Source organism: Phoca vitulina, unplaced genomic scaffold (assembly GCF_004348235.1).
Source record: "Phoca vitulina isolate PV1807 unplaced genomic scaffold, GSC_HSeal_1.0 scaffold13, whole genome shotgun sequence".
Taxonomy (NCBI): domain Eukaryota; kingdom Metazoa; phylum Chordata; class Mammalia; order Carnivora; family Phocidae; genus Phoca; species Phoca vitulina.
In genome coordinates this window covers 9,497,289-9,524,656 of record NW_022589716.1, presented here as the reverse complement: position 1 = coordinate 9,524,656, position 27,368 = coordinate 9,497,289, and the positions used below count along the sequence as shown (strand labels likewise).

Below are 27,368 nucleotides of genomic sequence, written 5' to 3'. Positions count from 1 at the left end.
GAATCCAGGGGACTGGCACTGCCCCTGGCACCAGTAAACCAACCTATCCATACGTCTGCAACCAAAAGGCTGTTCCAAAAAGCACTAGTCTCAAGGAGCCATGATGCTTAGCACCCGACTACCCCAGGGACAGGGACCCCATGGACTACGGCCCCAGGCACCCAAGCCAAGCCAAGCCAAGCCAAGCCAAATTCTGACCTGCTAGACTTCCCATCTCAGGATCCCCTGGCTGTGACTTCCTCCCACCCTGGACAATGTTGACTGACCCCAAGATCTCAGGAAAGGCCAGGGCCCCTGACCCTTAGGCCTCCAGCCCCTGCCCTTGCAGACATGTTACTGACAAACCCTAGACAGGGGCTCCAGGCCAGCAAAACCCCTCTTCCACTCCCATTCCCTCCTAGTTCAGGTCTATGCCAACCTCCAGGACTATCAGATGTGGTTGGTTCCAACCTCTTTTAGCACCTGCCCAGTTTCGGCCAAGGGGGAAGAGGCAGACCCTAGGCTAGAGGGGTAGGCAGGACAAGTAGAACTAGCACTGGACATTATCCTGACTCCCCAGTGGGCCGAAGTACCAGTTTATAGGGCCCCGAGTTCTGAGACAGGCACTCCCCTCTGCCTGGACCCAGAGCCCAAAGCTCCCCTCCCCCAGTGTGTGTGGAATGGTGCACAGACGCATGCCAGAGCTGCACCAAGGCAAGCAGGAACAATCAGAACAGGGGTCAAGAGCATATTGCTCCCCAGCCTGCCCCCCTTTCCTGCAATGGAGCGCAATTACCCACTAAGATGACTGTGAGGCCCCTGCCCTGTCACTGCTCACCCGCCAACCTTCACAACACGACTATTTATAGCACCCGCCCGGCTCTCACCACGAGCTCTGAAATGAGCCTTCCACTTAGCAGTAATGAAAGACTTATCGCCTGGTAGGGAGAAGCCACTCTAGGACTCCACTTGTCCACCTGCCTGGCCAACATTAGGATTGAGGAACCCCTTCCAATTAAAGCAGTGAAGAGGAGTGAAAAATGAACCCCCCCGCCCCCTGCCCAGGGAAAGACAAGAAGAAAGGAGAGCCCGGAAGTATTATGAGCCAGGGTGTTCAGCAGCCATTGAGGGACAGGGTTTGTCTAGGAGCCCACAGGGGAGGTAGCTGGCCTGGCCAAAGTCTAGCTGCAGCTCAGCTAGCCTGACTGCATGGGTAACCCAAGCAAGGCCCTGCACCCTAAGGCTTCATGTGCTCAAACACAGAGAGGACACCCCACCCCTGACACCCCAGGGTCAGTGAAGTAAAGTCATTATTTTTAATAGCTTGAGTCCAGGATTTTTTTGCCAACCTGGGTGTTCTTTGTGCCACCTCATGAGTCCACATGCCCAGCCCCTCCCATCTCTGCACACACTGACAGCTGCCTCTGCTTCTCCAGCTGCCCACACACTCACCCAGCCCTGGTCCTCAGGAACAAGAACACGGTGTCAGGGAACAGGAGCTGCCAGGCTCTGGGGCTACTCTATGGCCAGCTCTTGGGAACAAGCATCTGCCAAACCTGAGCCCCACTCAGTGAACTGAGCCATGTCACCAAGCCCAGGGTCAGGGGGCTCCCTGAAGAAGATCCAGGTCCCTCCCTGGTAGCTAGAGGGAAGAAAAAGGCCTCCAAACTTAATCAGGGCATGGTTTTCACCAACACGCCCATGTTCTCTCTGGGCATTCAAAAGGTCCAGAGGAAATCTGTTAAGTGGCCATCAACCTGGTGGCCCATCTCTCAAGGGCTATAGACATTTGGCTTTGGGGGATGCTCCCAGAAACCAGAACCTATGACCACCAAGAAATTCCAGGGACAGTGGAACCCTACCCCAACCCTTGTCAACACTCAAGCCACCTGCCTGAAGCTTCCCTTCTGGAAGTAATAGGGATGATAAGAGGGAGTAGTCCTCTTTTCACTCTCTGCTCTAGGCCAGGCATCAGGGTGGGCAGTACCAGGCAGCCACCCTTACCACCTGCTCTGCCAGCCCCCTCATTGGCAGGCGGGAGGCAGCTCTGCGGCTGCTCTGCGCATCTGCCTCCTCCAGAGAGCCTGGCTCTGAAGTTGCCTGGCTGTGGACAGCCCCGTTGCCATGGAAACTGCATCCTCCATCCTTGCCATCGCCTTCATCTCAAAGCTATCGGGGAGAACAGAGAAACAGGGGAGACAGAGGAGAGAGAGAAAACTGGCCTGGCTACACAGCCCTTCCTTCCCTGCCTAGCTCTCCCTCCTTGCAGCATCCCACACAGGGAGTGCCAGCTGCCCAAGCCTGCCCCCAGGCCCCTGGAGGGGCAGCCTCCCACCCAAGCCCAGCCTGGTCCTACCCCTACCACCTGCGGGCCCCTGGCTCTCCCCAGTGGAAGCATGGAGCTAATTAAAAATCTCATTGATGGCTTAGCCTCAAATCATTTTAACACATGCCAGATCCTGTCAAAATTCAGACTCAGGGGCAAAGGAGAGGAGCAGGAAGAAGGCAAAGGCGCAAACTTCCAACTCAAGCTGATAGGCAAGAGAGGGGTTTATAGTTGTCCCCGGGGCCCCTCAAGACCCCTTCCCTGTTCTGCCCCCAGAGCAATAATGTGCCCAATAGGGACTGGGGCAGGGGAGGAGGGACAGGACTAGCCATAAACCCTGTCCCTAAATGATCAGGCAGAGGACAAGACCTTTCCCTCCCAGCCAGGTACAGACTCTGACGGAAGAGAGGGTAACCATGGGCCAGCTCTCAGGTCCTCACCACACAGCAGGAGCTGTGGCCTGGGCCGCATGTCAGTGAGCTGATAAATATTGGAAAATCATTGGAGGAAGGCAACACCAGCTGCTTCTCCCTCAGCTAGCCCCAGGGAGCCCTGGGCAGAACAGACTGCCAAGGGCCAAGGACACCAAGTCAATGCCACACTGGGCTGGTACTGCTGGGAAAAGGGGCCTGAATGGGCCTGGCATCCTTCTAGCCCTGGGCACACCCCCTCCCAGAGCCCAGAGGCTCCAGGAAGCATCATCAGCACAGGGGAGCCTACTCTGGCCACTGAAGCTACTGGCCATCTGATGAAGCCACAACCCAGAGCAACTCACTCCCACACAGAATCAAGGGGACCACAAGGTCTCTCTCCAAGAAAGGAGAAATGCAGACATCCACAATCCTCCCCACTTAATAGGAAGAAGTCACCATGCTAAGGTGCCACCAGGAACTGCTAGAAACTGGATTCAGGAGTTCTAGTCCCTCAAACACATCTCCAAGGCTTGCTTTCCACAGCAGAAACAAGAAGGGGACTTGGAACACCACCCACAATGCAGGGATTTCCAGGGGACCTCAGCAGCACTTCCCCCAATACCCCTACTGTGCTGGCATGGGCTCCCCCCGCCCCACTGGGAGTGCTGGCACACCAGGGAAGGAGCGGTATACACAGGCCACCATGGGGCCACTGTCTCAGCTACCTTGGGAACACACCACAGATTCTCTTCTCACCTCAGGCTGAGCTCATTCCTGGGTGAGGGGCACAAATTTGGCCCACACAGCTCAGGACTCCTGCAGAGGCTTAGATGGCCAAGGTTTCCCCACAGCACCCACAGGGCTTCCCCAGGGAGTTCATACTGCATCAGGGGAAGGGAGGAGGGGGGAGAGAGAAAACCTGAACTACTCCCATTTGGGCACCAACCAACCCATACCCTGGCTTTGGCTAGGGGTGGGGAGGGGTTGTGGGGCAGAAAAGGTCAGGTCCAGGTGGAGACTGAGGGTGGATCCTACTCCCAGGCTGCCCAGAGGCTGGGTTTGCTTGGTGCTAGGTGGCCTCAAATCCCCAAAAGGATGAGGCAATGGGTGCAGGCCAAGGGTTGGGTCGCACATCCCCCACCTCCACTTGAGCCCCAGAAAAAGATGAGTTCTGCTCTATTGTCTCTACCCAATCACGGCCCCGTAACCTCCTCCCTTACTGGCGTGAGAGGCCCTGGCCTCCCTGTTCACCCGGGGCTGCCCAGTCCTGCCCATCCCTCCACGCCAGGCTGGACAGCTGGGCAGCCACACAGCCAGCAAACAGCTGTTGCATCCCACCCGAGGTGGTGGCGTCTCCTCACTGGGTGAAGTGAGGCGTGCTCATTTTTAATTACACAGACACCAACGTGCACCCGCCTGCACACAGCACTCCCTGCAAGTGGGGGCTCAGACCCTGGAGGCCCTTTAGGCGACTGGTCTGCGTCACACGTGCAGAGTGATGGGGGAGGGCGCAGCAGGCGCTGCCGCAGCTAGAAGGTGGCACATTGTTATTATTCTGCCCAGGAACTTCCGTCAACTTCCCTCTCCCTGGCTGCCTCTCATCCCCACTGGGCCTCCCAACAGCCTCTGGCCCAGAACCTAAACCTGTCTGTGGGGCGGGAGGTGACAGCAGGAGACAGCTCTGGGGGCCTTGCCATGCCAGCAGGGAGAGCCTGCGAGGGCTGGTGAGCACCCTCCCCCTTGTAGCAGTAGGGCCAAAGCTATGAAAATGAGGGGCAAAGGAAATAAGAAGAGAGATGGGGCTGCCTCGGAGGGAAGTGAGGGCACAGAAGTGGCAGAGAGAGCTCGGGCAGGAGCCCAGAGCCTCGCCGTTGACAAATTAGGTAGCTTCTCCTTGGGTTTCAATATCCCCAACTATAAAATAAAGAGATTGGAACAGATGATCCTAAAAGAAGTGAGAAACTGGAAAAGGTGAATAAAAACACCATCACTGAAAGATAATTATATACTTGAAAAACCTAAAAGGAATCAGTTGGAGAAATTACCACGAATGTTAAGTCGCAAATTTAACAAAAAAAGCAGAGCCCAGTTTTCTGTGCACCAGTAAGCCAGTTAGGAAATATAACCGAAGCAACAGATGAAGGCTCTCTTGGGGTCGGGTCTATGTGGAAGCCCCTCAAACGGCAGGGGAGGGGATGGCAGAGGAGCCAGGCCTGGGCGGGAGGCTGGGGAAGACTGCAAAAAGGGGAAGGTGTGAGGGAGAGGGGGGTGGGGAAGCAGGGCGCCGTGCCTGGCACCCCAGCCTGCTGTGCCTGCTGGCACCACTGCCTCAAGACTTTTCATTTTCACTTCAGAGCTGACAGCTTGCCATGCAATTTACACCTCTGCTCATATTCCTGTGCACCCAGGCCCTGGCTTCCTGGGCAGCTCGAGAAGGGGCCTCAGCAGCCATCAGACCAGGGTGGGTTGGGGCACTGAGGAGCAAGGGAGGGTGATTCCCTCTAAGCAGGCACAGGGGACCCAGGCCCTTAAGCACCCTGGCACCTATCTGGACCAGGAAGCCCCTGACCTTGCAGCCAAGCCCAGCCTTTCCCCTCGCTAGGGCCCAACCCTGGCTCAGTCCCACTCTGGCCTTCTTGGGCCCTTGTGGAGCAGGACCAGGGGGTGGGGAGTCTGAGGGTGAGTGCCCTATGGGAGACTTGGGGGCTCAGCCCTGGGATCCCCCACTCTCCCTTCCAAATCTGGGAGGGGAGCCACAGACTCCCAGATGCTGCTGCTACCATGGCAGGCTCCACAGCCCACCTCTCTCCAACATCCAGCTATTCTCTGCAGCATCTGCGCAGTCAAGGACCTTGAGCCCCGTCCCATTCACAGGCTGATGAAAATGCTACTGATTGATTATCCAGCAGCAGGAAGGCTGCTCAGTGCAGATGGAACCATGAAGCCTAGCACCTGGGAGCCAGAGGCATCAGGAAGTGCCAGAGGGGAAGGACAGGTGGGCAAGTAAGGAGGAAGAGGAGAGGGGGAAGGAGAGGAGGTAGGTGAGGAGGCAGCGGCCCTGAATTTCTCATCTCCAACTGGTACCTCTGAGTTCTGCCCTCCCCCCAGGCAGCCCCCTGCCCAGGAAAGCCCTTCCCCCGGAGCCTTAGGTTTCCGGTCTGTATAACCAGACAGCTAACTTCTCCTTATCTGAGGGCTCCACTAAAGGGCAGAGTTTTTCTGCTCTGGAGGGAAAGCCCCCTCCTCAAAATCCCTCCCCTTCCCTCGTTCCTGGAATCCCAAGCTTTCCAGAGAAGAGCAACAGAATTCTTCCTCGGTAATTCCCATCTGCCTGGGGAAGAAGGCTCCCTCTGGATTGGTGACGGCCCAACCCCACAGTACCATCCAGACAAGCCTCAGCCCCCAGGGTCCTGCAGGGCTGCCAAGCTACCACATGTGAGCTGGTATTTCCAGAGTGGTGGCTCCCACGCCCGCCCCAGCAAAGGCTGGCTTTGTGCTTCCAGTCCTGAGGTAGAAGAGTGGGGAGAGGTGAAGCCAGAGAGACTGAGGAACACGTTCCAGGGCCTAGGCTGGCAGTGGGGAGAGACCTGGCCTCCTTTGGGTATCCCCACACCTCAGCATCCAGGGGCAGCTCCCTAAGGGGAGTAAGGGAAGCCAAGCCCTGGTAAGGTGGGGGCCTTCTCTTGGCTTGAGGGTATCTGGGAGTAGAAAGTCATTCAGAGCTCAGCTCCATGGCCTCCAGCTCTCCCTCCCCATCTCCCTGTGCTAAAGTCCTATTCCAAAGCCCAGCCTGAAGCAATCATTCATCTGCTCAGATGCCATCAGTGGCTCCCTAGAGCATGCAGGACCCGGCTTCATCTCCTGGGTCCGAACTCTTGCTCCTCCCCTGCACTCGAGCCACAATGTACATAAAAACCACTCCCAAATCAGTGACTCTGCCTGACCTGCCTTTTCACCTGGAGAATGCTATCCTTTCTTCAAGGCTAAGCCCAAATGCCACCACCTTCCAAAGGTTGCTTTGCCTTCCCTGGTGAATCCATTACCCACCCCCCCACCCCACTCTGCCTGGGCATGGCTAGACCCTGTGGCTGGGGGAAATGGGTGAGGAAAGAACTCTGGTGGCCTGTCACTCAGCCCCAGGTCCCGGCGCTGCTGAGAGTGCTCTCCTCTCTGAGCTGGGACAGGCCAATTGGCAGGTGGCAGCACTGGCAAGTGAGCTGGCCCTGGAGCCCCAGTAAGGAACCTGCAGCAGCTGCTCTCTGTGCCCAGAGCAACTGCCAATGTCTCCCTTAATGGGCACCTGCTGAGCAAATGGGACAGCCAGGCTCTTCCTGCCCTTTGCTTCTGGCTCCCCAAGCTGAATCCCAGACCAGCAGCTTCAGCCCTGACTCTGCCCATCAGGCCTATAGACAGAGGGTCAATTAGATGCTGGCCCACTGTGCTGCCATCCCAGGCCCACCGTGGGGACCATCCCAAGTGTATTCCAAATTCATGACAGGTCCTGAACCTCTTGGGCCCAGCCCCACTCATGGATGGTGCAAAGTGGCAAAAAGCATATAGTCATCAGAATGATCCTCAGCCCAGGGCACCCAGTCTGGACTCAGCCACAGCTTCATCCACTGACCTTGGGTAACCTCCCATCCCCAGGCCTCCGTTTCCCGATTTGTAAAATGATGGGAATGTGGGCTTTGATTATGACCCTATGATTGCCTTCTAACTGCTTCCCCCATCCCCTGAACAATGCTGCATAAAAGAGGGCTCAGTAAATAACTGCTGAGTAAACAACTGAGCTGAGGTACTGTCAGGGGGCCTTCCTTATGAAAAATAAAGTTCCAAACCCTCCCATGTTTACTCAGCAAAGGTGATGGGCACGGAGAGAGAGATGACCCCAGATTTCACATCCCACCAGAGCGTCCTCACCTGGAATCCCACTGTCAGGACCATGTTGCTCCCCACTGGTGTTCTAGACCCAGAGTGAGCTCAAATCCCCTCTCCCACTGGCTCCCTCAAAGTTATCCAGGCAGGTTAAGGGGAAACACATACAGAAGATTCTGAGCCACTGGATAAGACCCCAGGCTCTGACCATGCTGCTGGGAGGAAGCAACAGACTCCCATAGCTCAAGAGGCTGATTCACTCCCGGAGGAACCTTGTTGAGGCCCCTGCTCCTTAGTCCCCAGCTGGCTGCCCTATGACACCACCATCTGATCATCTACCACTCGAGAGTTCAGTCACCACCACCCCAGGGAGAACTGCAGGGCTCCCCTCAGGTCCAACTCCCAGTTAGTCATGCTCCCCCAGGCCCTGCCCCTTGCCTGCACATGGGATGAGCCCTGGTGCCTCCCAGCTCCACTCACACTGCAGCTGCCACACACAGTGTCCTCAAGATCTGCAACAGACATGCAGTTGGCCAGGGCTGGAGGGGGCATCTGCCCAGCTGTGTACTTCTCTGAGGACAGAGGTCTCAAACCACTATAAATCTCAGATGTCCTCCTCCAAACAAAAGCTCACAAGGTCATCTGGTTTACTAAAACCCAGAGGCAGAGCTAGTCCAGTTGAAGCAAGTAAGGGTCCAAGTGCAACCCCTCACCCCTGGCAGCCAAGCCACGGGGGCACCTCAGCATAGCCTTAGGCTCCTGCCCCAGAGAGGTCTGAGAACTTTGATCTGGGGTTCTTGCCCACTTTAAACCCCCTAGTAAGACAACCCCATCAACCCAGCTGTCCCAGAACTTTACCACCAAGACTCCCCGCCCCAATCAAGCAGCTCACTATATCCACCCTGCCCCCATTTCCCCCAGCTTCTCCACAATTCTATGGAGGAAGAGCCAATATCTGACCCCCAAGGCCTGCCTGCACTTCCCAGCCAACCAGCTTCCACATGGACAATGCCCTGTGTCTCCCTAAATTCAGGAGAAGATATCCAACCATCACAAGGACCCTCCCCTGAAAACTCCTGGAAAGCAGAGACCCTGGGGTAAAGGGTTTGTCAAGATTAGGGATCCTGTTGAGAGGAAGTCAGGTACAGGGGGGCTTGGCTGGGCAGTCTAACACTCTCAATGACCTCCCCACCAAGTGCTATAGATAGCTGTGAGCCAGGAATTGAGCTCAGGGGCCTCTCACACACAAGGGATCCCCAGACCTCTCACTCGGTCCCAGTCTGCTCTAGGTGCCCCAAGCCTTCCCTGGACACTCATTAAGACTGTTCTATCCTGCAGTGAATTCTGGGGCCCTTGCCTATTGCTCTGGGCTGACACCTGCCTGGGCCCCATCTCCTTTGTGGCCCTACAATCTGAAGAAAGCTCAGTTCCCTAATGCAGCTGCCAGAAGACCTCTCCTTCCTGGGGCTCAGGGGGGTGATCTCCTCCTGTCCAAGGACTCCACCTCCTTGGACTCTGGTGGAGCAGCCTGACAAAGCTGGGGCATCTTCCACAGAAAATGATAGCCACATGGTACCCAGGCATCCCCTCACACAGAAACTGTCCCAGATTGCTCTGCCTGGAGCCCCCTGGTGGTTTATGTGAAGAAAGGCAGAGTTCTAGCCCTTATGGCTCAGCTTGCCAGGCTGCCAAGCTGGGTAAGGCTGGCCAGATCACAAAGCTGGGATCTATACATCATTCTAGAATCCCCACAGAAACGTGACAAATGCTTCTCTTTGGGTTCCTTACAGTGACCCCCAGGACCTTTCTGTCCCATGAGGTCAATCCTGCCCCAGTCTCAGGCACATTTGCAGCTTCCAGGACAGCAGCTACTCTCCACCTCCCTCACCCAAAGCTCTGAGACTATTCACCCCTGGCCCCTGCCCCAGCCTACCAAGCCCTCCCTCCCATCCTTCTGGCAGCAGGGCTACTGGTCTCCCTTACCCCTCACCCCTCCTGAATCAGAAAGCCGATGGTTGCCGTCATTCCATCTGAAACACCTCCACAGCAGACCCAGCCTCAGATCCAGAGAGAAGGCAGAGAGGTGGAGAAAAGGAAGGGCGCAGGGCTACTGGTCTCCCTTACCCCTCACCCCTCCTGAATCAGAAAGCCGATGGTTGCCGTCATTCCATCTGAAACACCTCCACAGCAGACCCAGCCTCAGATCCAGAGAGAAAGCAGAGAGGTGGAGAAAAAGAAGGGCGCGCATATGAACACACACACACACACACACACACACACACACACACACACAGCCAGCTGTCAGAGCTGGGAGAGTCAGAAGAGCCCACAGGCTCATTAGCAGCCCCTTTTCTCTGGTCCCAGGGCAGTGGGGAAGCGGGCAGGTGTGGGAGAGCGCTTTATGTTCTCTTCTCTGTGTTTTCCAGGCTGAGAGAGGCACAGGGACACCCCCCTGTCCACTGCAGGCTCAGCCCCTTCCTCGTTTCACGTGGTATGCTCCCCAGAACATAAGATCAGGCTAAACACAGGGGCAGAGGTGACCTCAGAGCACCTTGGGCCATGCCTCTACCGTGGGCAGCCTGGCATCTCCCTCACTCTCCCAGCTGGTGGCCGAGCCCACAGCAGCGTGCCTCACAGACATCCCTGGAAAGCCCCTTGCTCTCTCTTGTACCCCTGGCTTCCTCATCGAAGGCAGGAAAGAGAATGGTAGCCCCCTGCTCCAGCCCCCACCCCAGTAGAATCAAGCCCAGAGCACAGGTGACAGACTCCCATGGGAGGAGGAGCAAGGAGGAAGGGCTTTCATCAAAGAAGTGACGTCAAAACCAGGCAACTTGTGAAGCTGTCAGGGGCCGGGAAATTTGGACAAAGGTGTCTAAAAATAAACCCCTGAAGCCAGGAAAAGGCTTTGGTGGCTGAGCTGCTTGCCACCACACCACATGCCACATGTCCTGTTCTGAGGTCTGGAACCCAGAAAGTCTCTTCCCAGGGGTGCCCCTCTAATCCTGAGGTTGAAGATGGCACCAACAGGACTGGAGACACTGCCCAGCAGCCTTTCTTGGGTGAAACAGTTGAGGCCCCCTTAGGACGCACACTGAGTGGGCCTCAGGCACCAATGTCTGCCTTCCTACCCTTACCGCCAGCCAGCTACCCCAGCTCCTGCCTCACCCCGCCCTCAGCCTCCGCCCAACTCACCCCCAGGCAAGCACCTCCTCTTCAGTACCCTTCTGGCTGCCACTGTCCAGCTCACAAAGGAACTCCACCTCTATTCTCCCCGTGCCCCTGCCCTACCACAGCAACAACTGTCCTGTTTCTTCTCTTCCTGTCCTTGACCACCAAGGCCACAGCTGGTGACCCAGTTATTCATTCCCCAGCCCTGACACCAGACTCTTTTCACCTCCTTAACCAACACCTGTCTGAGCTCCCATTTCTATCACCAAGGCCTCGTCCCTTCCCCCAGGCTGCTCTGGAGAGCCATCAGATTCCTTCGAATCCACCAAATTCAAATTCCTGCTTTCTTCTCCTGTTTGTTTCTCAGGCAGCATCCCACTACACAGTCTACAGAGCTGGTTGCCCTCCCAGCCCCTCCACAACATCCAACCCAATCCAATCCAATCCAATCCATGCACCAGTCCATCAGTTCTGCCTCCAAAACATTGTAAATTTCCACCTTTTCTGCATCTCTACAGCCACTGCCCCAGTCCAAGCAACCACCATTCTTGTAGAAATCCTGACAGCCTCTTAAGCACCTCCACCGGCCCCAGGGATCTGGGATCTGGTCCCACCCTGCGCAGGATGAGAGCACCTGTCTTGTACACGTGTGGCTAAGAGGCTCAGATCACGTGTTCCTTTCCTGGCTGGAAAGGAACCTGACTTTCCACCATCTTTAGGTCAAACCCATGCTCCCACTCCACTCTTCTTACCCCCTTCTCCAAGGGCTCTTTCAGGATTCCACCTGAGAGGTTACCTCCTCCAAGAGGCTGTCCCTGACCACTCTATCCAAGTTGGTCCCCTGACCTTCCTCACCATTCTTTTCTAGCACGTATCCCATTTTTGTCTGACGTTTTTTTTAAAGATTTTATTTTTAAGTTATCTCTACACCCAATATGGGGCTCAAACTCACATGCCTGAGATCAAGAGGTGCATGCTGTACTGACTGAGCCAGCCAGGTGCCCCTTGTCTGACATTTACTACCTGTCTCTACCATTTGCTGTAAATGTGTATCTCATATACCAACATTTCACACTGTGTCCAGCACAGTACGTGGCACATAGACATTCAATAAATTCAAGTTGAATGGATGAATAAACAATTGCTTTCAAGCCCAACTGGGTCATTTCCTAGAACCCAAGTTTACAAAATGTTCTGGAGGAGGAAGGATGTGCAACAGGGAAAATTAAAAAAAAAAATCTATGTGGACACAGAGACCCCCGATCAGATCTCCTGGTGGTTGGCTCTCTTCCTTCCTCCAGGTAGGCCAGTCTGCCAGCACTGCCAGTGACCAGGTCAGGAACTAAAGGAGATAGGGCTGCTGCACAAGCCCATGCAGGGGCCAGGCCCGGGGCAACACATCAACATCTGGGGCCTGGCAGCCACAGCCTCAGCGCTCTTGCTTTGTGGGCCTCCAGCAGGAAAGGGTCAGGGTGGACCTGTCCATCCATCTGAGCCTGGAGTGGGGGCTGAGAACTAAAAATGGCTCTGGTCCAAGCCAGAGTTGAACTGACCAGGCTAGGCTTCTGAACAAGCTCCTTATGCTCCTAATAGATGCTCTGGCACCCACAAGGTCTTGGGCATTTGCGATAGATGCCAGCAGCCTCTGCCCATCTTCCTAGCTCTATAGGCACCTGCTCCATGAAGGCCCCAGGGTGTTGCCCTCCCAAAGGCAGCTTTTCCTCCCAGCCTAGGCAGTCCTCCCTGTCTCCCACCCAAAGGACTGGCTATCCTCCAACACACACATACACTAGGCCTCTCACCTTGATGTAGGCATCCAGGGCAGGATGGACACGGCGGGTAGCCAGCCAGATGGACAGGGTGGAGGTGTAGGGGAAGGTGGTTGTCACCACATGGCTGGGTGCTGGGAAGGAGAACACCTTGAAGCCAAATTTCTGGTAAAGTTGGATGAGCTCAGGGGAGGGTGACTCCTCACCCTCACTCAGAATGCTGCCCACCGCACAGCGGCACTTCTCAGGGGGTACCTGGGGAGGAAGAGCAGGGGTGTCAGGGTTGGGCAAAGGAAGGGAGCTCTCAGAACTCTTGCCACCTGGGTTCTGTGCCAGCTCAGGCCTGGCAGAACCACCAGCTCCAATAGGCCACAGCCCAGATACCACGATGGAGAAGAGTATTTTCTTTCTGGAACTGATCTTTGGCCCCAGCCTCTGGCATCCTGCTGCAGGACTCATCCATCCCTTCCTTTATGCCTCCAACAAATATGCCAGGCCCTGTGCTGTGGAGGGGGAGCAGGAAGCGGGACCACACTGAACTGTGGATTGCTGATGAAACTGAGATCCTCTTCCCCAATCCCTCAGGCTGGGCCAGCCACAATCACCAGAGCCTCCCGACCTCCTCTCCAACCCGTGCCCCATCCCAAGCCCTGACACACTTGCCAAGTCCCTTCTGGCTCAGGTGGAGACTGCTGGTTCCCCTCCAAGTCTCCCTGGGCCCCCAGTACCTGTATGTAACTGCACTCTGATCCCCTCCCTAGCTGCCCTCACCCTCCTGGATCCCATAAACTCAAGGCAGGCGGGGCTCCATGTGAGTCTCTAACACTTCCTAGGCCTGGCCCCAGGCCTGCAAGGCCCAGCACTCACCTCTCCTTCTGGCATCAAGGGGCCCCAAGTTGTATCATCTCCTGCCACCTGAATCTACACCAGCCCCTGATACCCCCAGGGGTACCTGATCCTGAATCTAAGACACTCATCACAGACCTTGTGCCATCAATCCTGGATTTCCCTCAACTTGAAGGTCCCTTTCTCCCACTACCTGGGGCCCACTGACCCTTAAATTCAAACTCCCTCTACCTCCAGTTGCTTCTCTTGGCATACCTTCCCGCACCATGAGTCATTTTTACCTGTTCTTGCTTCTGTCCTCTCTTTCCAAGCTCTGTCAACAATCCCCTAGGGGTTTCTCAGCCCAGCCCAGCTCTGTCCTTAGAGTCTCACTTTGCCTGGGACTCATGCCCCGACTCCAGGTTCTCACTTCTGTGCAGTCCCTGGGGGTCACTCCCAGCTCTCTGCAGCTAGGGCCCCCTTGCTGCCCCCTTGAATCCTATGTCATTAAGCCTAGCTCAGGGCTTTACTGGCAGGCACTATGGTGCAGCGGTCAGGACCACAACTTCTGGAGAAAGGCAGGACTGGGTGTGAATTGTGAGTCGTGTAACTCTGGGTAAGTCCCTTCATTTCTTGGAGCCCAAGTCTCTTACAGAATTGACGTATTGAATGAGATACTCCATATGAGAGCTCAGCGTGGTACAGAACTCAGCAAGTGCTGTAAATGTTGTTGGTTATTAGCAGCTATGACACAGGCCCAGTAAGTGACCCCTGGCCTGCAATGCCCAGTCACCCAAACCTCTGAACATGTAGCTCCTCCCTGCCCGTTCTTCAGGCTCAAGCACCCTCCTGGGGAACCTCTCAGGGTAGCTCAGTGTCACCCCCCCACCCCCAACATCTTGCTGTAAACTCTTGCCTCCATCAACTCTACCTGGTAGCAGTCACTTCACTGGCCTGACACAGCTGCCCCCCACCCAGGCAGAGGCACTGGAGCCAAGTGCAGTACCATCTCCCGTCTATAGATGGTGCAGCTGCTCCATCCACGCCCAAAGCTTGGGGCAGGAGGCACTGCCAAGGCCTCCTGCTGACAGACGCAGGGAGCGTGCCTGCGGCCATGCCAGTCACTGTGATCCTGACCCCAGCAACTTGGATGTACAAAAGAAACATTCAATATAGCTTAGATGGAGAAATGGATGGAAAGCCACCTGACTGATCATCTCTGGCCTACCTAGGATTGGGTCCCAGGGTCTTTTCGGGGATCACTTCAGCAGCCTTTATGGAGCTCCCAAGCTCAACATCCTCACTGACCCGTAAAAAGCACCACAACACCCGTGACGACCCTGCTTATAACTTTTCAGTGGCTCCCAATTCTGCTCTAGAATGAAACTCTCAAGCCCAGCATGCAACACTGTCTTAAGTGGTCCGTACAATACTGCCTGGATTTGTCCACACACTCGCCTAGCACTTTTTTTGCATCCCCAGGCCCCAGCAAGGGCCAGAACCCAGGTGGGCAGGTGTCCACTGAGTATCTGAGTGGCAGAGGGAGGGACAGATCCAGGCTCGGGCCCAGCCCACGTTGCCAACCTCCTCTCCCACCACAACCCTGCACACACCCACACGGAACTATTTGCAGCTCCCCAAACATGCCACGTGCTCCCATGCTTCCTGCCTTTGCGTAAGCTACTTCCTCTGCCTGGAATGTCCCTCTTCACCCTACTCCAGAGTCCCTTCTGCCTGGGAAACTCCTGCCCATCCATCAAGACTCAGCTCAACCCTCCTCAAAGCCTTCTGATGGTCCCTGCCAAGCAGCCCTTCCTCTCTGGCCCCAAATGCCGACCCGAAGGAGCAGGCCTTGTGCTGCACAGTAACTGATGGTCCCTCCATCTCTCCCCACCACTTCAGGCTTCTGGGCAGAAAGGTCCAGGATCCTGTGCACACATAAACTTCTTGGGGTATGCTTAGCAACAGCACATGAATGCCTGTACATGCACACATAGGCCCTGCACATGAGCAAACCTCTTCTTCCTCTATCTCAAAAGAGGAACTCCCATCACAGGGAAGGGAAGAAGCTAATAAGGAGAGGACTCCTGAGATGCTGGAGGTGTATCAGCCTCAGGCCCTCCCTTTCTGCCTGAGCAACCCCTCAATTCCACGAGTGAGGATACCTCCTGCACCATTCTGCCCTGGCCAGTAGCTAAAGGGCAGTCTAGGAAGTTACTCAGCAAGCCCACCACCTGCTAGGCAGCCCTGTACCAGCTGGAGCTGCTGGAGTTCAGCAGGTGAACCAGGCACCAGCAAGGAGATGGAACAGGCCTGAAGACCAGCTGGGGAGGGGCAAGGCTGGTCAGGAGCAGGGGAAGGCTTCCCTGGGCTCCCTGGAGAGCCCATGCCCACCTCCAGGAGAATGGCCCACTGAGGTCAAGGGCCTAGAAGACAAAGGAGTGTCCTCATAGCTACAAACTCCATCCACCTTAGTTCAATGCAATGCCTCTATTTGGGCCTGACCCTAGGAGGTCAGCCTGGGCTTCCCAGTTCCATCTGCTTGCTCTCTTTCCTCCCTATATCAGTCATTTCTCTAGGTACCTGTGCCCAGAACAAGAGCTGTGAGGCCTCTGGAGTCCTGGCATGTGAGAAGAAGGCAGTCTGCTTGGAACCTAAAGCTTCTGGGTACAAGCTGGCCCCAGTGCTCCTACCAGAGAGGTCTCATAGTGCCAGGTTGACCCTGTTGGTGAGGCCATAGTGAAGAGAGAGTCCCTGCCTGGCTAAGACTTCACTGAGTCTAGAAACTGGGCAAGACTGGTATCTTCCAGGATCCAGGAAGGAAAAATGGTGTCAGTTGGTCCAGACCAAACCCAGATGTTGGGTTCAGTAAAAACGGCCAGTCTAGGACCTGCAACATCTGATGAAGACAGCTGCAATGCCTGCTGATCCCAGGCCCAGCGAGCTGCCTCGACTCCTCCTGGCCAGCATACCCAGCCCAAAGCTGCCCAAGGTAAGGGGACAAGTAGGGACAGTGCCTTCACTGGCACTGGTACCCCCAAGGGGGAACAGTGCAGCCGCAGCTGTTCATTACTGGAGGGTGAACAGTGGGTTCATTTAACCTTTGGGGTGCTGCAGGTCAACACACCAAGCCCCACAAACTTCCCCAAGCAGGTGGTATCCAAAGGCAAAAGCTGGTCTGGCACTAGTCAGGCTATGGGTGACACAGACAGCAGGGCCAGAGAACAGGACCCGCATTTCAGGCTGGAGGGGAGGTGAGTAAGCAGGATGCCAACCTCCAAAGGGGGGCCTGGGGGCTTTCTGGGAACTCTCACTTAGAAGTCTTTCAAGGCCTTCTTTTCACCCCCAAGCATAATCCTAACAACAGCTGGTACCTGACAAGGTGCTCACCATCTGCCCCAGTTGCTGCCTTCCACATATAAGCTCATTCAATCCAAACAACACTGTGCAGTAGGTACCATTATCAACTCTTTTGTTTCTGAGGCCCAGACAGCAAAGCTATTCAGAAAGGGCCACACGGCAAGGCAGTGTTGGAGTCCAGATTCAAACCCAGGCACCTGGCTCCAGAGCTGCACCACAGGACGCAAAGCCACCCGGGAGCCTAAGAAATAAGCCCTGGCTAGGAACGGCCTGCATAATGGAGCATCCCTATGCTGAGCCTCCTCTCATGGCCCAGGCATCCTGCAAGAGGCTAGGCCAGAGGCAGGCAAGCAGGGTTCCCAAAAGTACAAAGTCCTAGTGGCATGAGGCCCGGGGGAGGGGGTACCAAGAGTACTAAGCATCTACCGGGGGCCAAGTATTGGGCTTTATCCTCATTATTTAGTCCCCAGAAAAACAAAACCCCTGAGTTAGGGATTCTCAGAAAGACCAGGTGACTCCCTCAGAATCACACTCTAGTAAGCAGTGGAGCCTTGATTCAAACCCAGAAAGAGTCCAAAGCCCTCTTCTCCTACACCCCAGCCCTCCTCCCTACCAAAGGCAGCTCTGCTTTCCAGGGCTGCCCCCCACAGTTAACCTGCTTCAGAGCAAAAGCCTGGACTCCATCTGGATGAAAACCATCACACATAATTGGGGTACGGAATGGCCTGGGCCCTTGGAAACATCAGATAGCCCACATTCCCACTGCCCTTGTTGAGGGGTCAACCCTGGGCAATCCTACACCCTCATTCCCTCCCAGGCTCCATGTGGTCTCAGTGCCTCCAGGGATCGCAGGGGAGGCCCCATCCCCACACACACTAAAGGGGAAGTGTGGCATAGGCCTAAATCAACACTCTTACCAGCCTTAGCCCCTGCAGACTTGGTGGTCCCAGGCTGACTCTCAGTGGACTAGGAGAAAAAGGGAGCTTCAACACAGCCTAGTTTACTAAAGGCAGAACCCAAGCACCACCAGTTCCCCCATCTGCTCCATACCTGGGCCTCAGCCAGGTAAACTGAACCGGCTGCCACGCCCCACCTGCCGCAGCCAGGCTCCCCACAGGGCAGGCAGACAGGTTGCTTAAGGCCCAAATTGCAGTGGAGGCGGTAGCAGCAGAGGGTGGAGCAGGGGGTAGAGGGCCAGGATGGCACACAGGACAGGTCCATGGGCACAGTGATAGAAGCTGACCCAGAAGGGCCTATCTGCAGGCCAGAGCTGGCCAGGATCAAGTGAGCCACTCAGGGTCCTCCTGGCTCTTTCCCTCCCCTCCAAAACCCCAGGCTCCCCGAGGGACCAGGCCGCAGACCCCACACCCCACCTCAGAAGCAGGGCTGAGGGCAGAGCAATTTTGACTCTTTTCCAGCTTTATAAGAACATAACTGGATCTGTGTGTGTGTGTGTGTGTGCATGCACATGTGTACGTGTATGTGTGCATGTGTGTTTGCATGTACACTGGGGAGGGGGCAGGCAGAGATCAGTGACTGATTCTGGAACTCACCCCCTCCCTTGGTACTTAGAAGAGGAAATGGCCGCACTCCAAGAATGCTGGGCCCTGGAGAGGAGAAGAACACCTATGAGCCACTACCAGGGTCGGTCCACTTCCTGTCACATGTTCCCTCATTCCTCCTCCTACCTCTCCAAAGGCCCTCAGGGATGGAGAATGGAATCTTTTCTCTTGCCCAACAAGAACCAGCTGCCCAGACCCTGCAACTTCTTCCATACAGAACTCCAGGATCTGGAGTTGACTGACATATATATGCTGACCCTCCAAGACACAGAGCTGACGAGATATATATGCTCAAACAGCATCTGACATGAAAGAGTCCACAGCGATCGCCATGACCTTGCCTTGGTGGTGCCCTTTCCTGTGTCACTCCTGCGCCCACAGCCAGACCAAGTGAGGCCTCCCCCAGGCCTTTCTCAGAAATCAGCCTCCCCCTGACCAGCTGAGGCCAGGAGCTGAGGCCTAGAAGGGGAGTGGCTAAAGAGCTGTCAGTTCACACCTTAAGGGGGGAGGGCAGCATTGGTAGATAGTAGGTGGCCACCTCTCACCTGGTCACTCCCTGCCCACTCACAGACCTGAAAGAGCCTCACTCCTCCCTACTCTCACACAGAAGCAGGTTCTGGCTCCCACTGTGCTCACTGGGGAGGGAGAAAGTGTGGGGATGGGCCACACAACAGCTCAGCCTACATCCTGTCCCCTCCGTCTGTGAACCAAAATATGCAGGGCCCCATGCTGGACACTGCTTAGGGAGGCAGCCTAGGGAGAAGGCTTGGGTTCTTAGCCTTCCCCAGGACTGGATGGGGTCTCTCACCCAGGCTCCCCTGATACACCCACACTGAGAGGTCCTGAGGGCTGGGCCCTTTGGTCTTCACAGTGCCCCAGTGCCCAGCAGTGTGGCACATTTATTAAATAAAAGCAAAAAGTATGAGTGAACTATGTGAGATCAATACCTCAACTCTTGCTATCTGATCCTCAGTCTCCTCCTCTATCACATCAGCAGTGTGGACCCTGAGGCCCCAGGTCCTTATAGACCAGATGGTCTGTGATAGCCATGAGCACCTGAAGTCTGGGGGGGTCCATGGTCCCCTAAACCCTCTGTGAGAATCCCTGCTAGGCAGAGAATATACTACCCAGCTCCCAGAATAGGTGGAGACTAAGCATCCCTGAGCTATCCCAGGTGTCAGGGTATGACCTAGCTCTGAATGTGGACACGGGTGTCTTCTGGAGTGACCCATGACTGAGAGGAACAGGATCAGAGGGACCACTTTAACCTATACATTCATCCTCTGAGACAGCCAGATGTCCACAACCAGGCCAAGGGTCTAGGCCTGGGTCATGAGTGCTCAGCCTAATGCCCAAGCGCACCTAATTAGCATGAATGTCTTGTCCACCCTTTTTTGTTTTTGTTAAACAGCTATCGAGGGCCAGGTGGTAGGATGAATGCCTCACCTATGCCACCTAATTTAATTCTTGCCAGACAACATATGAAGCAGATACCTTAACATAGCTCTATAGATGAAGAAACAGATGCTCAGAGAGATTATGTGATATACTCAAGATCGTACAGCATGACAGTGATGAAACAGAATCAGAACCCAGGACTGCCAACCTTGAGGCTGTATTCTCAGACTGGCACCCAAGTCAGGCTGCACCCAACCAACCAGCCCCCCCACCCCCACCCCAAGACAGCTATATGGTGGGCTGCCTGGAGGCAGTGGCTGGGCTGGCCATGGGGAGAGCACACCATGCCAAGATTCTTCTATCTCACTGTTCCCTGGATCAGCCTCTAGCACTGACCCCAAGGTACACTGATGCCTTGGCCCTTTCCTATCCTGGAATTAGCACTTCCAACCCAAGAGGCAATGTGCTGCTTTAGGAACAGGACATGCTGATGAGGAAAGAGGCAACTGCAAGGACTCTCCTCCTTCCCACTGAGGGCTTGTAGAGGGCTCCAACTGGGCCAGGTGTGGAAGGAGGGGCAGGGGTTTACAGAACACAGCCCTACAGGAGTGGGGGTCCAGCATCTGGTCTAGGAGATTCCCAAAGCCCAGCTCCCGCCCCAGGTCACTTAGGCTCCAGCGCTCTCAACTCCCACTTAGTGCCATCTCCCAACCATGTGACCTCAAATCCTGTCTACTCATCCGTCAACCGGGCCAATGTCACCGCTCACCTGGGCCTAGCCCAATCTCCTCAATGGCCTCCCTGCCTCATCTCCTCCCCTCCTCCACCTGCCATCCAGTTAGCTTCCTAAATCACAGGGGGCAAACTGTGCTGCCCCTTGCCTCCCAACCTGCTGTTCCTCACACTGCCTGGCCCAACGAACGTTTCTACTGCTTTCTTCACCCACCACATGTCCACTGGCTACACTTTCCCTATCGTCCCATGTCTGCAAGCCTTTACTGTCGTACTTCTCTCAGTCAGAAGGCCCCTCCTGGCAGAGCAAAGTTCTACTCATGGGAGAAGTCCCAGCTAAAGTCCACCTCCTCTGTGAGCTTCTCAGGCAAACTTAAAGTACGCTCCCCAAACCTGCAGCTCAAAGCTCTATAGGCATCAAGTACAGGGCCTATTAGAGATTCATTTGTATGGTGCTGACTTGCCAACCACGTGAAGCTTTTTTGAGGGCAGGGCCAGGTTTGTCATCTCTGGAGTGCAGGTGTCGAGTAGAACCTGGCACAGAGAGTCAGCACACATTTGTTTCTATAAGTGTCCCACTGAGGCTTGGTAGGAGACAGTGGGTAGGCTGTAGGCCTTGCCTACTTGAGCTCTACAGGCAAGGAATCCAGAGCTGGGGATTCCCAATGGTCTGTTTGCCAAGGCTCAGAGCTGAAGGCTGAAGAACTCTTGGTAGAGCTGCCAGCCCATGCAGCTGTGTGCAGTACCACCCCATGCATGGCAAGAGGCCACATTGGTGAGCCCTGACTCACTACAGGCTGTTAAGTACAGCCAGACGCCCACAGGGTGCCAGTAATGCTGGGCTCATCTCTGACCCCAGCATCCTAGATATTCTGGGCAGCTCACCTGGCTCCACTTGATCCCCGCCCCATCCTCTCCAAACCAGGCAGCTTAACATCCAAAGAAATGCAATATCACTGAGGCAGGGGCCACCAGAATGGCTGAAGAGGTAGGATTCTAAGCCCCATGCCCAGGACCTGCTCTCTCAACCCTTGAGGAGCTGTAGCCATAGCAGGAAAGCTGAAAGAGGAAAGGCATAGAAACAATAAGATATGACTCCAGAGAGAGGGTGTAATCTGAACAGCCCGGCCTTAGAGCACGGCCTCAAATGGGGATGAAAGAAGGAGGCACAGCAAGAAGAGGCAGGGGACCAAATCCCTGGCAGAAACTAGGGACACGCAATGGTGTGGCCCCTGCAGTCAGAAGTCCATGGGTAGCCATGAGCCGAGAACCAGACCTGGGCAAGGAGAAAGGATGCCTGGAGCAGGAGTCCAGGTTAAATCTGGAAGGAGCTTCAAGCTCAGAGAGGAGGTGGTATGTAGGACCAGCTCACAGGTTTTCCCACCCCTCCTCAGAAACTACAACATCTCTGCCCCATGTCCATCCATGGGGCGGAACCCCAGCTAGGGCACAGGAGGCTCCTTACCATGTGGGGATTGTCGTAGTAGACGGCGATGGAGCGGAGCTTGGGGGAGACACTGCAGCTCTCGGTGAACAGCCGCCCAGTCTCGCTGTAGGGCCCCATGTGGAACTTGTAGGCCACAGTGACATTGCGGATGGGGGGTGAGCCAGCACTCACTGCCACCCCAGCCAGCAGCCCTGAGTACCAGGCAAAGGCCAGCAGTGTCAGCAGCAGCAGCAGGGTCAGGCCCCCAATCAGGCCTAGGAGGAGCAGGTCAGACATGGCTCTGTGCCCCCAACACTGTGCCCCCAGGCAGCTGCAAAAGAGACAGGAGGGAGAGAAGGCTCCTCTGACCAATGTGCCCACCTGCCCACCAGCCACTTCTGGCCCAACCTCAGCCCTGCCTTGGGTGCTCTGACCCAGGAGGGGGAGGGGCCATGGTGTTTACACACAGAGTGACCTAGAAGAGAGCTACAAAGGATGACTGAAGCCACAAGCCTCTTTATTTCTTAATCACAATTGTTGAGGCTCCCAGAACAGCTCTGCCTGTCAGCTGGCAGCCCTTGGTCACACCTGGGGAAACTGAGTCATAGAGGAGCACAAGAGTGAGTCAGCCAGGGACATACTCCCAGCCCTGACCAACCTCCCCCAAGATGGGCAAGACGTCAGCCAGGCTGCCTTTTCCCTACATTACCTCTTCCTTTCCACACACTGCCACACTGCCTGCCTGACCTCCCCAAGCCTCATGGACTACTGCCAGGGGGAGGATGGGCAAGCGCCAGGGTCCGATCACTTATTAACAAATAGGTAAACCATAAGGAAAAAAAACCCCATGGGGAAAATGTGCCACAGGAAGAGACTCTCACAGGAAACTCTCCTTCTCTAAACACATCTGGCCCTCGGAATCTTGGTATCCAGCAAGCTCACCCATCCAGAACCAAGGAAAGATCAGATCAAATCAGCCTGAGCAGCCAGAACAAAGTCCAGCACTGTGCTTCCCAGACTTGAACCACTGGTGCCAACAAGCTACATCCCACTTTTCCAGCTCATAGGTTAAAAACTAGGAGGAGGAAGAAAAGTTTGCTAGAAATGGAAACACACCAGGGAGAACAATTATTCCCTGGCCCAAGCAGTTCATCCCATGGGGAACGGGTGCTGGCCTTGGGGAGAGTCACAGCTGGGTCTACTTGCTGCCCTGTTCCTCCCCTCCACCAGCATCTCCAGGTGTTCAGAATTATTCTTTGTGGTTTTGATCCTGCCACCCCACCTCCTCCACTAGGTAGTTCACAGAAAGGCATCATGGGGTGAGGTGAGGGAGTCTTTTTTTTCCTTTTTGTGTTTATGTCGTTTATCTGACAATTGTCCCTCCTCCTCACTGGCCTTTCCTCATTCCTCCTTTCTGTATGGTACAAGCAATAAAGACACTCATTTCAATGTAGGAAAAAAAAAAAGCAGAGAAGCTATTCAAGAGCAGGCCCAGACACACAACAGAGGCTGGTGTGTGAGCCACTCAAGGCAGACCGTTCAACCTCCATGAAGCACGGGGCCAGAAATCTAACCCTCTTATAAGAAGGTTTAACCTGAGTCGCCCGGGGGGGCGGAAAAAATCATAGCACAAAGACTGTTTAAAGAGGAAGGGAAACATGTGACCCATTGGAGGAACAGTCTCACCCCAAGTATTTAAAATTTAAAAGACTGGGAGCTGAAAGTCAACACTTCAGCCCTATGGAAAACTTAGCTCTATGGAATAATTTGTTCCCTATGGGTTCTGGGTGTCAAATTTTTTTACTGAAAAATTGTCTTTGGAGTCAATGAACACATAGTGTTTGCCTCACAAAGAGGCAAACTAAACTCCTACATCTCTGATATCATAAAATTGAGATGCATCACACTGGTCTTCTTACCCATACGTGTTCCTGCCCCACAGTTGTACTTTTTTTGGGATGCATTCGCTGTCCTACTCATCTTGCCTCTAGTTTCATTCCTGTTTTCTTTCGTGATAATGATGATAACTCTTTTACCAAGTACTTACTATATGCCAGGCACTATCTAAATGCTGAAACACAGCTACTTTATTAATCCTCAAGACAAGGTAGGTGTGAATCAGGAGGTTAAGAGACTTACTCAAGGTCACACAGGTACTAAATAGAACCCTAGACCAAAATGCAGGCAATGGGAACTCAAGTAGTCTGACTCCAGGCCCCATTTCCACGTTCTCCTTCCTGGTGACAGGGTTTCCAGAAAAGCTCAAGCTTTTTTCTAATCCATGCTTGGACATCTCTGAACCCAAGGCTCTCAGCTGGAAGCTCTCACTCAGCAGCTAGGTCTCCACGTTGCCTTGAGAGTGACCATCCCTCACTTTGACCTACCCTCTCAGCTGCACACTCCCCATCCTCCTCAAAGCAACTTAGTTCCCACCTCCCTCTTTCTCTCACCTCCTAAACTACCCAGAATAGAGGGAAAATGCACCCCAGAGCTTGGGTCTGCACAGGAGGGAGGCAGGGCAAAGTGAATTTCCCCAAACTCAAGAGAAAAGGCAGGATAAGGGCTGGGGAAGCTCACCTGAAAAGACAGGCTCACTTCTAGCAACTCATGGCATCCAGCGCCGCAGGGACCAAGTGCTCCAAGTGCTCCAGTGCTGGGGGCAGAGAGAAAATCACCACTGAGCTGGGCACCCTGCCTTGACTGTCCCCTTTTCAGGGAAAGCCCACTAGGGCCTCTACAATAACTCTGTCTTCACAAGGTTGCACCTCTACCTCGTCCTCACACCCCTTCCGGAAATCAGAAGCCAAACTCGGCCTCATAATGTGAACTCTTACTGGGGCCAGGCTCATGCCCCTGTTTTTGGAGAGCCCTCTTCCTGGAGGGTTCCAGTCACCGCACCTCGCTCTGAAACAGCCCCTGCCGCTGACATCTGGCAGGCTGCCCCCTCTGGCCCGCTGCCGGCGAGGGTCTGGGCGGGCTGTCCCGCGCCGGCTTCCTGGAGCTGCTCACTTGCGCCGCGGCAGCCGGCCAGGCCCTTAAACTTCGGTGCCAGCGGGGAGCGGAAAGACCCGGGTGCTGAGGGGCCTGCGCGGGAAGGAGGTGCGCCGCTTCCCACTCTGGGCTTCCAGCCCTGCTTACCCGCACCTCGCTTATTTACCCAGCCCCTTTCTTTTCAGCCACAACCTCACCGGGCCTCACACACCTCCGAAACTTAAGAGACGCTAAAGTTTGTAGCCACCGCTGCGAGGCGCGGCCTCCAGGGGCCGGGGCGGAGTTAAAGTGCGGTTCTTGCCTCAGTTCCCCACCCCCACCCCCCGCTCGGGCTTCACTGCCTCGGGGCGTGCCCTGCACCGGAGGCCGAAGCACAGGCGACCCAGCGTGATAGACTGGTCCAAGGTCGCGTTCGGGCCCTTGGACCAGGTCGGGGCCAGCTGCGGGCGAGACAAGATGCAAAGTGCGGCCTGGGCCGCGGGGGTCACGGAGGGGACGCGGGGGCCCCTGAGGTCGCTCCCAGGCGGTCGGAGGTTCCAGGCCCTCAGCGCGCGTGGGGCCGCCCCAGCGGGACGCCTCTCCTCCGGCCCGGCCCTCACCTCAGCGGCCGCCCGCCGCGGACGCCGATCCGCGCAGGCGGCTACAGGCTAGGTCGCGGAGCCTACGCGCGCCCGCCGCGCACGTTCGCTCCGCCCCCTCTCGCGGCGGGACGTGGCCGTGGCCGTGGGCGCGTGCGCGCGGGACCCGGAGGGCGGAGGCCTGCCCCGCCCGATCTCCATAGCAACGAGAGGCGCCCATTTCCCTCCCCACCCCCCACACCCCTGCCGTCAGGGGCGGAGCCCACTGAGCATCTTCCTGCCTCCCACAAACTTACCCGGCCCCAGCCGTGGGAGGCGGACGGAAGTCAGCCTGGTGGCCCACAGTAGAGAGCCAGGCTAGGGTCCAAGGAAGCCCTCACCAGAGCGGAGCGTTTGAAGAGGCTTGGGAAGTTCAGCACAGCAGTATCAGCCTCTGGCATTTATTTGTACCACCCTTCGTCCTGCCACTTTCTCTTCCTGAAGCTTCCCGACAGACCTGTGAACCCAGCAGGGTAGGGCCACTTGTCCCCCTTTTACAACTGAGGTAACCGACGCCCAACTTGGACGCAGGGAAGAAGCGAATGGATCCAACCTCTGGAACAGCGCAAATGTCAGTCACGTCTCCAACACTCCACTCCACCCCACCCCACCCCAACCAGAGTACAGGAGTGGTCATTCAACCACCCAGGATAGTTGAATAGTTCTAGGGGCTAGGATGGATAGTTCTAGAGGCTGGGGATAACTGATGCCAAGATAGTTCTAGGGGCTGGGGAAATTGAGTGAACAAACCAAGGCCCCGCCCCCTTGGAGCTAACCAGGAACCGCCCCCCTCCAGGCTCCTCTCTCAGAGCCCAGGATGTGCTTGGGTGAGGCTGGTCTGCCCTTCCAGCTTAAGGTATTCTAGGTAACTCCCGGATCAAGTGTAAGCTCCTTGAACATAGGTTGAATCTTCCGCTCATATTTCTGAGGACCTACAAAGTACTCTCCTAGAGCCCCAAAGATCAAACTTTGCCCTCCTGAGAGACCCAGTCTTGCAGTGGAGGGAGTAGGGGAGGGGACAACTATGCTCCTAAGCTTGGCTACAAGACAGGCTGGGCCAAGAGCTACCTTGGTGCTCCTGACAGGGAGGACCGATATTTGGATGGGGAATCATCTTAGCGTGGATTCCACTACTGCACTAGCAAAGGGCAGACTGGGCACACAGAGGCCCTCGTAATCCTGTCTTCCTTTCCTACTACTTCACACAGTTCCTTCCACAGGCAGGAAAGGATGACCCTCACCCACAGGGCCAAGCCTGTCCTCAGCTGTCTGGGAGAGAGCTTTCTCTGGCAGAAAGAGCCAGCTGGCCCCTCACAGGCATTCAGGGCTGGGTTGGCAGGGTCATGGCAGTTCTGTTTTGCTTATGAACATCAAATACATGATCAAACCCTTTAGGTGCTCCAGGCAAGTGGGCTATACACTTGGGAGCATTTCCTATGGGATAAGAGCCAGTTCATGGTTCAGAGACAAGAGAGCTTTTGCCCACAGTTCTTTTGCCTGATCATTTTTCCTGTTTCTCAGAATCTGATGAGTTTCTCCCAGGAAACCATTGTACGGAGCTGTCCTTTCCTCATCTCATCCTCTCTGCTCACTTCCTTCGGGCTGGTTGGGGAATTCCAGAGGCCCACGTCAGAATTCAGGGTGTACCTTAGGAGCTTCACCACCTCTGCTGTGAATGGAGAGTCAGCCTGTGACTGAGGCTTCTGGCCATAAGCCCCCCTCCTCACCTTCATCTCTTTCGCCTCCCAACAGAGCAAGCCCAACCCTTGGCAGGGATCGCTGCAAGACCTCTGCTAGCCACCAGGAGGCAGCAGCCAAGACAAGCGGCCAAAAGGCAGCGTTCCTCTTCCCTCTTGAAGAGAGTAAGCAGACCTGTTCACCTAGCCATCTGCCCTACACACACTGCACTCCCAGTCCTCTCCCCCAA

The 27,368-nt window shown here is 55.4% G+C and overlaps 1 protein-coding gene across 2 annotated transcripts in view; it reads right to left on the bottom strand.

Moving 5' to 3' along the window:
• The window catches only part of TEX264 (testis expressed 264, ER-phagy receptor), a 30,192-nt gene extending 4,670 nt beyond the window's left edge, over window positions 1-25,522 (bottom strand). Inside the window, exons 1-4 of one of the 2 annotated variants that reach the window (XM_032411380.1) lie at window positions 25,424-25,522; window positions 24,411-24,486; window positions 21,873-22,164; window positions 12,564-12,785 (exon numbers count right to left, since the gene is read on the bottom strand). In XM_032411380.1, the coding sequence (XP_032267271.1) occupies window positions 12,564-12,785; window positions 21,873-22,130 (480 nt within the window). In that variant the 5' untranslated portion in view covers window positions 22,131-22,164; window positions 24,411-24,486; window positions 25,424-25,522. Of the gene's footprint in view, window positions 1-12,563; window positions 12,786-21,872; window positions 22,165-24,410; window positions 24,487-25,035; window positions 25,050-25,423 lie in introns of those variants that run through there. The other variant, XM_032411382.1, reaches the window with a different exon arrangement.
• Window positions 25,523-27,368: the final 1,846 nt, after the last annotated feature.